The sequence below is a fragment of the Molothrus aeneus genome, chromosome Z (assembly GCF_037042795.1).
Source record: "Molothrus aeneus isolate 106 chromosome Z, BPBGC_Maene_1.0, whole genome shotgun sequence".
Taxonomy (NCBI): Eukaryota; Metazoa; Chordata; class Aves; order Passeriformes; family Icteridae; genus Molothrus; species Molothrus aeneus.
In genome coordinates, this window is record NC_089680.1 from 27,608,031 (window position 1) to 27,620,078 (window position 12,048).

At 34.6% G+C, this 12,048-nt stretch overlaps 1 protein-coding gene across 1 annotated transcript in view; it reads right to left on the reverse strand.

Annotated features, from left to right (window-relative positions):
• Positions 1 to 12,048, reverse strand: part of RIC1 (RIC1 homolog, RAB6A GEF complex partner 1) — a 46,334-nt gene that overhangs the window by 14,763 nt on the left and 19,523 nt on the right. Inside the window, exons 4-12 of the mRNA XM_066569468.1 lie at positions 7,244 to 7,351; positions 6,039 to 6,181; positions 5,664 to 5,800; positions 4,649 to 4,740; positions 3,477 to 3,565; positions 2,483 to 2,627; positions 1,960 to 2,008; positions 686 to 838; positions 121 to 324 (exon numbers count right to left, since the gene is read on the reverse strand). Coding sequence (XP_066425565.1) covers positions 121 to 324; positions 686 to 838; positions 1,960 to 2,008; positions 2,483 to 2,627; positions 3,477 to 3,565; positions 4,649 to 4,740; positions 5,664 to 5,800; positions 6,039 to 6,181; positions 7,244 to 7,351 — 1,120 coding nt within the window. The remainder of the gene's footprint in view (positions 1 to 120; positions 325 to 685; positions 839 to 1,959; positions 2,009 to 2,482; positions 2,628 to 3,476; positions 3,566 to 4,648; positions 4,741 to 5,663; positions 5,801 to 6,038; positions 6,182 to 7,243; positions 7,352 to 12,048) is intronic.

A 12,048-nucleotide genomic window follows, 5' to 3' on the forward strand; every position in this document is an offset into this window, starting at 1 on the left:
AGGCAATGATCTCATACCAGAGTAAAAAGGTCCGGCAGAGAGTGAGGAGATCAGCCGCATATTCTATTCCTACAAACTCTTGCAAGCACGAAGCACATACGGGCAACCAGGATCAATTACCTGTACAACATGCCAATGCCGGTGTCCTAGTAAAGTGCTTAAACCCTGAGAATCTAAACTGCCATCTGAAAATGGGCCTCTTTCCCTGGTGTGGTTATGTTCAGAGTGTGCCAAAGTATTTCTGGGACTCTGAGTCTGTGCTGCATCTCCACAGTTCAAATATAAGCGATCTTCTCCTTGAAGGAGGACTTGCTCCTGGTTACTCTATATTAAAACCAAACAAAAACAAAACAAAAGAAAAAAAAGCAACTTTGAATTCCACATACAGAAAACAAAGGTTTATTTGTATGTATTTATATGTATTATAAATACATATAAATGTATAAATACATATAATTATGTATTTATATTTACATGATGAATATATTAAGAGATTCTAGGTAAACAATATGAAATATTGCATAGCAATATTTTCACAGTACCATTTTAAAGGCTCTATGACAAAAAAGAAAGACAACTCTAATGGCTGCAGAACAGACTTAAACCTGAGAGAACAACTCAGAGGTCACCCAAAACTGGAAGTATGATCTAAAACAAGGATATATTTATCAACAAAAAAACTTACCATACAAGGATTAACAGTGAGTGCACTCTTGATGAACTGAAACTGCAGAATACCAAACTGCTGAGCTTCATTATTTGCATTTCTTTCAAGTTTCAGGTTTGAAGAAGAACTCCCATCAATAACCCAGAGATGATACCCTTCTGATCCCCAGGTCTGAAGGTAAAAGAATAACAATAATAAAATTACCAGCCCAACACTACATATACATATATAAATGTAATACTATATATTCTCATAAAACAAGAACTACAGAAACTGATTGCAACTGATCTTATGATATACATGAGCCTGGAAAAAATCCACACATTTTGTTGTTCTAAACCATATTATTATAAGAATCAAACAGTAAAATCCACAAGGTACAGTAAGAATCTAGCTTGAATAATTTCCTGTCTTATGTTAAAAAAGTAATGATTAAATGAAGCGTAACTGTGCAAAGACACCCACATAAGTAATGAAGACTGCTTAGTTCGCAGTTTAGGGCAACAAACAAAAATTCAAACAAAGAGCCAGGTATGAAACAATCCTGATTTCCAAAATTACAATGGCTGCTGCTCATCAAATTCAATTATATCAGAATTTCAATTTTTGAAATTTTTTAAGAGGTAAATTTAAAAGGTACTGTCATTGCATATATGTACCTTCACTTGGGATGCATGTTTAGAGTTGCCAATCTTCATAGCAACTATGTCATGATGAATAAACCAAATTGTTTTAGAAATACTACAAAAAATTCATCATGGTTTGTATGAGGCCTTGTAGACTGTGTCTGAAATTTGTTCTAATTTAAAATTTATTCCAATTTATTCTATTTATTTATTTTTACAGACTAGCAGGATTGGATTTAATGTTAACTAGTTTGTATTAAAAAAAAGCAGTTCAGTTCCAGTTTCTCTGGAATTAATAATCTTAGTAAAGTTACTTTAAGTGTCAAAGGCCAGCTAGTAAATTTAGAGAAATAAGGGAGTCTACAATTAATGTTGATCTGTGTCTGACTGCACTTTGAAATACAGACCAGATAAAAAAGCAAAATTAAGAAAAAAATCACAAGTGTTCATTCTTAATATTAAAAGCAAAGGCAAGAAAAGGCATGTCATGCATACTTCATGAAAAAAATTCATCAGTTGTCCTCTTGTCCTTCAATAAAACATTTCATCATACTATGAAAACTAATTAGGCAAAAGAAAGTTTGATTTTCTGAAAATCTGTTATACTAAAAACAATTAAAAACATTAAGAGTCATCCTACTACAGTGTTTTTACATTCCTGCTTACCATGGAACGGATTTTTAGAGGGTCCTTTTTGGCACCATCAGATTGATACCTTAAAAACAGAACAGAACAAGTCTGAGTTTGCAAATGACTTCATCAGAATAATAAATTAAATTCCTATCTTGTGTTTTCATATGGTTCTACATTGAACCTCATCTCAAATGGTACAGCTTGTTTGATCCACGATACTACAGAAAAGGCAATGCAACTGTCAGATGTCTAGCATAAACTATTTGAAATACAGGCACTGAGGGAATTTTAATATTTGCTTGCTCAAGCTTACTTCTAGGGTAATTTTCTTTTACAGACAAAAAGACCATTATAAAATAAAAATAATATATTTTTCTTTATATTTAAATGATCCCCTCCTAAATATTTTCCAAGATATCTCAATATCTAAGAAATCATAAAGGAAAAAGAGAATTTTAAAAAGCTAATTCGGTGAATTAATTTCTACTTAAATTCTTTTAATTATAAAAACAAACACTTCTAATAATCTCTTTACAATGTCATTAAAAATACTCACGCAAAATCGCCTCCTAAAGTACAGATAAGCTGAGCACCAAAAACACTCCATAAGGACAAACCTCCACATTCCCAGGTCACCATCACAACACAGCTATCAGGTGACCATCTGATTAGTTTAACGGGTCCTGTTTTATTCCAAATATCTGTTTAAAAGTAGACAACAAAGTAAGTGAAAACAGTGAAAGTCCTTCAACTGGTTTCACTGGAAAAGTATAAACAAAAATATATGGAAGTAAATATTTGATTTTTCAATTAACTGATGCATTTATCAAACTGACCCTCTCAAAGTGAATAAGTAGCAAACAAAAAACAGTTTCTTTCCAATGCATGCTTGGTTTCATAAGAAACTAATAATACAGGAAAACATGCCAGAAGTACACTGCTATAAGACAACCACAGAACCACAATTCTAATAAAATAATTTTTCAGACAATAGAGGCACTTAACACAACTGTAAAACTTATTTATGGATTTGTTTTTTAACTGAAAACCAATAGACACACACATTTTCAGTTGAGGATGCAATTTACCTACTTCATATGCTCCTTACTCTCAAGCACAGAATACTACATGAAAAAATACACGGCAGTGCAGGAAGAAAGCTGCAGTACTCAGTATTTTTTCTGTACTCTGTATATCAGTCACTTCAAATTAATTCACAGTTCTATTATACTCATTATCAGTTTTGGCAATAACCTTTAATTTCCTGAGGTTATTGAAAATTAATTTCAAGACTAAGAATTAGTTAAAAACCCCACAAAAACACAAACCACCCACCCGAACCCTCACATACACAAAACACATCCAAGAGTTAATTAAAAAGCAAGCCGCTAAAAGTGCAAAGACACAAGAGTTAATTACTATAAACAGACAGGAGTAAATACTATTCACATCAGTGATTATGCAAACAAACAGAGGTTAACTAGCCAATGATAAAAAATAGAGTATACCCTAAAAGCAGCTGGAAAATTCTAGCAATAAAAGTAGCTCACCAGGATATTGTTTTGGTGTCAGTTCCAATTTATGAGAAAACTGCATGGCGCCAGTGGTGGTATCTATTGTATAAACCTGCACAGAGCCACTGGAAGACATTACACATGCTTTAGACTATGGACCATTTGGATTTCTTACCAGTTTCAAGAGGCTAAGAAAAGATGCTATTTCTCTCACCAGTAACAAATTTATCTAGAACAGAGATTCAAACAGTTGAATCAAATTATAGTCAAAGAACTTTGTGAAACAAATTTCTAAGATGTTTTCCAGAAGGCATCAGAGGACCCAAACCACCAGCCCTAGAATAATTCATGTACTGGAAAGACTTCATTCTCCTAAGATACATATGTACATACAGTCCACATACATTTATGGCTTCCAACTGCCAGACAATCCATGAGGGAAGGCAGTAGTTACTCAGTGCCAAAGTTTCATCAGGGATGTACTAAGGCATACTATGATCAGTTAATCAAAGTAACTATTCCTGTTTCTGAGAAAACACCAACACACTGTATTGTTACTACAAACAAGAATACTGGTTCTTAAGAGGACAGATGAAAAATAAAACAGATTTTTAAAAATGTTATAAAACGAAACCTATGTAAAATACAATCAAAGAAAATAAAAGGCTGCACTCCAAGGCCAGCTTAAGCAGTATTACACAGGGGGGACCTGAAGCAGCAGTATGCAAAATACCACAACTAAAAGCACTTCTGCAAGATTTAATTTACAAATATTCACAGTTACTCTAACAGGCAATATTTTTCTTGACCAAATCATAACTGCACAGAGCATCTTCTCAGTTGAGTGCCAAGTGCTGATTCTTGTCCAATATTACTATGACTAACTACTTAAAACTCACTTTATAATCCTGCTTTGAGATTAGCTGGGATTGCAGCACTTTCCAATCCTTGCTACTGGTCAAGCCATCTTTCAAATTTTTTTCCCCAGACGTGAACAGCAAACATGAATCTCAATTGTAGTTCAACCAAGCAACCATTTCTTTCCACCTCTCTCCTGACTCCTTGACAGCACATTATGTTATCTCCAGGCAGACTGATTATTTTCATCTTTACAGTTCTTGCAACCCAACTTAGTAAGAAGTAACTACTAATTCAGATTTATAATGAAACAATCTCCCCCTGCTCTGAACCAGCCTTAAAAAACTTACTTGGCACATCCAAACGCCATTAGCCTGTATTTATTATTCACTGCCACACAAGTTCCATCAACTACATCTTGTGCCCAAACACCATGGAGCTGCTGTAGAGAAAGGAATTCAGAAGATTTTTGTTAAACAGTGCTTTTATTAATAGCAGTCAGCTTCTATCCATGTCCACCATATTACACATCTGCAAGTTGACCTTTATGATCTCAACATTTCTATTCATGTCGAGACCAAATGACATGGCTCAAACAAATAAAATCCAGTAAATGCAAAACTGGTTTCATTCTTCTTAATATAAATTAGAGAGAGATAACAGTATGTAAGAAAAACTTATTAATAACAAAATAAGTCAATACCTGTAAGGCAAAAAAGTTCCTAACACTGTCTAGGGAAAAAAATGGTAGATGGTACTAAGAATGAAGAAAGAAAGAAAAACATAAAAGTAAGTTTCCATCTGCAACAGCTGAGATCACAAGTGTTTTAAGTGGGTAAAGGAATCTGATATAGATCTATTCTTTTCAGTATTCTGTAGCTAAAACACAGATATTTAACAACAAAATGTAATAGTTTTTAGGCTGAATTACAGGTGAGAAAACTTGGAAAAGATTCCTGTAAAAGAAATTCTGAAGTATGCTTGTCACTATGAGAAAGAGACAGACTTGATAAGAACTAAGACCTAGACATAGTACTTAGGAGATACCACTTCCTGTCATCCCACTTGTAACTTCTAACAGGAAGGCTGTTGGTCTGACACAATAAGACACAGTCTGTAACGACAATTTCAATGAATAAATGGAAGTTATTATCAATTATGGCCTCCCACTGGTACCAACTCTATAAAAATCTAGCTCAAATTATGCTACAAAATGCAGCCTTGTTCTTATGTCATCTCTTAAGCAGATGTTAAATTTTAGTTTCTTTGTAGCTGAACAGAATGTAAAGTAAAAAGCCGACTGAAATGCAGAAACCAAGGAAAACACAGTTATTGTGCATGGTAGAAATGCTAAAGGAAACACACCTCAGCAGTGAATCTACTTGACATCGGTGTAATGAAACCAACTCTGCCATCATTAAAAACAACAGCAAAGCCATCAAGCGTGGCACAGTATTCCATATCTCTGATGTAAACATCTTCAAATCCCATAAGTGAACCTGCTGAGAAAGTATGAGCAATTTAAAAATAAGTGAACACAGAAATATTGCAAACTAACAGACATTTCAGATATTTACTTATTACTTCAATGAGAAAACCCGATTTAAACAGGCTATTTCATTCCCATTTACAAATGGCAAAATTTTCCCATCTCTGCTTAAGAACAGAGAAAATATTTTATGTCAGATGGTATGTCACTAAGAGGTAACTGTTATAACCAATAGAATCCCTAAAACCTACCTCGGGAAGACTGCAGATCTACAGAAAATGGAACTGTACATAGGTTGATGGCCTTCCTCCCATTGGTCATCCCATCCCAGTGAATGAGATGGAGAAATCCATCAGCAGTAGCCACAAGTAGATCTTCTAACATGGACTGCAAACTAATAAAAGATATTTGTTAATCCCTAAAAACACTTCATATTAAATCAATGTCACAGAAGTATCAATTAATATCATGAACACTGTATTGCTGCCTCTTGTACCAGCAACTGCATTGTAAAGTTACAAACATTTACCAGGCTGACAAAATATGGTATACACCTCAACTTCTCTCCAGCAATCACTGTTCATGAACAGGTCTGTACTGTTAGAGTAATTGCTTAACTGGGATACTAACTGCTGAAGATCTTTTCAATACTTTTGACTAACCATAAGACATTGCTGACAACAATCAATTATTCATCTATCCCAGAAAATTAACAATACTGCCTAGGCTGTAAATAATTCCCAATACATTTTAATCTGTGGTTGGAATGAACTGGTGAAGGAAATTAGACTCCTTCTAAATCCTTTCTTAAACATTTCCAAACTCCTGACAACTACTGTTAATCTACTTGCATACAAAGCTTTTTCCAGTATATACTGCATGTCTTCCAACAGCCATTTTGTCCTAAGGAGCCTCTTCCCAAACTTCACTTTGTTACTTTCCCCCTCCTCCAACGCTATGAAGTTTCAGCAACTTTTCACGCATACTTATTTATCATGTTCAAAATTTCTTTATAGGACAGGCCATCACCACAAAAAAGCAAGAGGCAAAGAAAAAGGACAAATGTGGACCCTCTGCAGGCATCTGGAGAAATGCTGAAATCCTGCATACAGTTTTTCTCTAACTGACCAATGCCTCCATGAAATCTCTAATACACACTTGGAGCTGAAGGACAAACTCATTTATAGTAATACACAGTAATACTGAGCATACTATATACTTCTGTATGCTGGAAATATCAGTATAGCCAAGCACAGAAAGAATTCTTAAACAGCAATTGACTTTTTCACCTCCTCAGACTTACTAGCTGCTAATAGTAACTTACTAATACTAGTCATTAGTATTAATAAGCGTAAAAACTTACTAGAAGCCTTTTCTTCCATCCAGTTTTCCCTTCACTTTTTAAAAAGCATTGATACATATGGAAAAATTCTCAAGACCCAATTAATGAGCATACCTTGTGATAGAGGCTTGCAAGTCCAGCACTTTCTTCATTTCTAGATTTAATGAAGGAGCACATTGCTCTTCCTTATAATGTGGGGTTCCCTTCAGGTGAGGGCTTCCTCTAAAATACAAGAGAAATGTTTTAATTGAAACAGGTTGTCCTTCAAAAGACGCAAGAGTTACGGACTTACATTCCTGTGGTCTTTTTTTCCCCATATTTATATGTGTGTGTATATATGTATACACCCACACCCCCACAAGCAGCACTGAATATCTAGGATGTAAGTCTGATGCTAAAAGCTTAGTCTAATACATAGACAAAATAAGACAATGAATAGAGAATGAACATTACAATAGCTGTGTGGCCTGCCTTAATACTCCTAAAATAAGGGATATGTATCAGTGAAAAATCTGATTTAATAAATTGTTACTCAACTATTTACAGTAATTAAATTCCTGAATTCTTAAGTATCTCCAATTTATTATTTTTCAAGATGCATTACAGACTTCAAAATTACAGACTTCAAAATGTTTAGGTTTCTTCCATTCCTTTTGCCAGATCAATGTTTATAATATAAATTATAAGTAGACATCTATCACAGTATTTCATAGGAATATTTCTCCCTGAAGCAAATTAACTAGTTTTTAACCTAAGACCTACTAAGAAGAGCTGACTGAACACTGATTCCATCCCTTTAAACAAACCATTACAAAGTATCAACTTCTAGATGTAGAAAGCATCTTGTTTTTGTCTTCCTCATTTTAAATTTCACATTCCATTGATTATGTCACAACATCATTATACATTACTACACAGCATTAAAGTATTCCTTATTTATCTGTGTTATCAGACATGCCATGTGCTTTTTAAACTTTTTTTTAATGAAAACTGACCTACAGTCATAAGTATCATGTCATTCAGCTTATTTATCTAATGAGCATTATGCTAGTAAGCAAAGCAAACTATGAATGCAGCAGGCATTGCAGACAAGAAGAATTAGTAGAATTAGAATCTGTAGTAACTTCAATAGTCAGAAACAATAGAGAAGCACAGAGATTCATGTAATCTTAATCTGTATTTTAATTGACAGAACATTTATTTTAATTTACATCAGGGTAGCAAGTGTAACTGCCTAAGACATGGCAGAAACCAAAGCAGATGCAGCTTTAGAGAAGTTTGACAGCACAAGGATGCATCAATCTCTTCCCTGTCTTGTTTATCTCAGTAGATACCAAGTTCCTTAATTCATTACCATTTTATAGCAATGCTATATTCATATCTGTTATTCTTCGATGGGCACTATACCTTTCCTTGTGTAGCAAGGACAAAGATATATGCCAGCTAAGGTAAGACCAAGGTAACTTTTGTCAATCTGGATTTAGCAGATGGAAGTAGTATCATTTTTTCAGAACAAAACTATGGTGGCTGTGAAGAATTACATCGAAAAATGAGAAAAAATTATTTTAAGGTTAGTTATCTACCACCAAAAGATTTGCAACTTGTATAAATTTTAATAATTAGAATGTTTGGTTTGCATTTTGAACAAAAATTAATTGTAGAAGGCAGCTGTCTTAGGAAAGATCTAGGCCTTCATGTAAGCTAGCTGTCATGGACTGACAGGAACCCTGAAAAAAGCAGTAATTTCTTTTTTTAATAATACTAGCATGGTGGGGTTGTTGTGGTATTTTTTAAAATGTACAAAACCCCAGATGTTTGGAGATAGGCTTTTCAACACATGTGAACATACAGTTCCAGAGAGTATACTCCCAAACTAGATGAAATTACTCTGGTTTATCAACAATCAGTGGTACAACTGAATTGTGCAAGCAAGTGACTAAAACTGAGATGAAAGGGTTGAGTAATGCAGAAATGTTGCTGTTAGGTAGGTATAAGACACAACTTAACATGTCTGTTTTAACTGACTGAAGTACATAACCAAGAGTAAACTCAATGTTTCTACACAGCACAAACTACAAAGCCAGAATGGTAACAACATGGTTTAAAAGACATGTTTTCCAGGAAGAAAAATTTCAAGTCTCCACGTAGGCTGGCTTTCTTTCCCTTCAACACCTTTGATAAAAAAATAGCTTGCAAGAATATTTGAATATTTTCAGTTTCATAAGCTAGTTTTAGTGAATTGGTCACCATCTGTGGTACTTTATCTTTTCCACTGGGGCACTATCATTACTGTCCCAAAAAGGCTTCTTTTATCCACCTTGCAAAAGGACAATCCACACAGAGTTGAGGTACATCACCTTGACTGAAATTCCAAAAATGCCACTATTTCAACTCATTGCCTATGATTTTGTCTAATTTATCAATTCAAAAAGAAACCCCTAGTATGGGTGCAAAGGAGGTGCTACCAAAAGTACACCGTGTTCATACAGTCCACATCTGCATGAGTCAGCCTTACTGGCTGAGTTCCTTTGACCTTTAAACGAAGAATGCACACAGATGACTGAAGCAGGAAAGAATGTTTGGTCTGGGTTGCCACATCAGCATCTGCTATGGCTACAGCCAAACTTGAAGTTTTGCACAAGAATTGAGAGGAATACATTCCAGCGACTGACCGGCTGCATGTTAAATCAAATATAATCATTGCTATTTGCATAGCATCTGTTAATGTAACAAAGCCTGTGAATAAATCTCTTAAAACTCAGAACTGAGGAAAATCTGCAACCCAAGAAAAACTGAAACATGGAAAGATTAGGGATGCGGTTTTTAAAAGCCCCAACACACCAAACTTTAAAGCATCCTAAATTCAAGAAAGAGGCAGCACCATGCAAAAGCAGAGTCAGACAGCCTCTTCTGGTAGGAAGAATTTGTTATCTGAAATGGTGGGAAGTCCAGGGAGGAAACAGGACACCAGCCAGCTAATTTTTCTAGGTGCACATTTATGGCCTCCACTAACTGCACAGAAGTTAAGTCATACAACATGATGCACAGACAAATTTGTCACTGCTACCAAAAGTATCTAAGAAAACTTAAGAAGTTAATTATAGCAGAATCTGAAAGCCTGTAATTAGGGAGTTTCTTTATAATTGCAATTAAGATACACAACACATATTATATTTAAGTCTGTTCTAGTACTTTAAAATAATGTCCACTGCTTTCTGCTTAGTAATGGAGAATTCTAGCTTGGAGACAGAATTAGCATTAAATTCATATTTAAGTTTCCACTGTACTATTTGGGGTAATCATAGTAATATAGTTGGCAGATATTGTTGGATAATAGTTTAGAAAAATTCAGAAATGCTCTCACAGTAAAAAAAATACAGTACTTCAAAAAATACTGTGGCTAATGGCAAACAATGTATTACTTAAAAAACCAACCAAACAACAAACAAGGCAGTAGCATCCATTCTCACTAGCTAAACCACGCAAGTAATGAGAAGCAATGGAGACATTTCACTGAAAAAAATAAGAAAGACTGCAGACACTTAAAAATTATTTCTAGAACAATTGTTTGATACAAACAAGGTAAAATATTTTTATACTACTTTTGGGCTATGATCTTCTTAGCTGTTCCTGATAAAATTACTTCTTCAGTAGTACTTAGAGTGGGAAGGAAGGGACAAGAAGAAGATTAAAAATCATGATGCTTCAGCTATTAATTGCAATATTTATATGACAAAAGCAGGGCAATGTTTCTAAAACAATTTACATCATCAACAAGTTGTTCTTCTTGAAGTCAAGAAGGAAAAAAACTGACAACAGCCATTATCTTGGCATTAGCACAATTACACAATTTTTCCTAACCATTTTACAATGGTTCATGTGAACAGTTCAGTTAACATTCACACTGAAAAGCTGAGGACTTCATTTTTTTTATACCTGATTCAAAAAGCCTGTATCATCACCTGTGAGATTTGGTTTTCATGCATCTAGCATCTTTTCACTCCTTAAACCTGCATCTCTCCACCACACACTCCAGGCAGCCACCAGTTGAGGATTAAATACATCTGACTGGATGCAGAGATGTATTCATACAGATTGGCAACAGCTGCACCAACAAAATTAAAGTGAGTTTATGGTAACAACTGTGAAGAATAAGTGCTTAGAAAAGTAGTTCTTAGTATATATAGCCTTTACAACACAATTAGGTAGTAGCACATTTCTGCAGTTTAAGAAACAGCTAGCTAGCATTGATCAACTATACATATAAAAAGGCTAAATGGTTTACTAAATGATTTCAGTTGCAAAGATTTCTTGACAACAGTTACAGAACCACAAAATCACTGGGTTGGAAGAGACCTTTAAGGTCATTGAATCCAATCCATGCCCTAACTAAACCATGGCATTGAGTGCCACATCTTTTTTCAACGCATCCAGGAATGGTGACTCCACCACCTCCCTGGGCAGACCATTCCAGTACTTTATCACTCTTTCTGTAAAAAAAGTTTTTCCTGATATCCAACCTGTGTTTCCCTTTAATTAAAAGGTTAAAACATCTTGAACCACCATCAAGAGTTTGCAAGTGCCATAATGGTTAATAAAAGTTCCATACGGTTCCAATGGTTAATAAAAGTGCCATAATGGTTAATAAAAGTTCTTCAGCTAATCTAGTTTGAAAAATATATTTTTCAAACAATCCTAAAATCTTACAGGGAAAACCACAATGGTAAAGTTCAGCAGAAGCTTAATGCTGAGCACAAATTACCTAGTAAGTTAATTCACTGTACACCTCATTTATTACCCTTGCAGAGTTTGAAGTTCAAAACCTTTGTACATAGTAATCTTCAGTCATTGAATCAGGAAGAAAATGTCCACTGATGAGGTAATTTATGGCACCTATAAACCATCAGGCTATAGAAAAG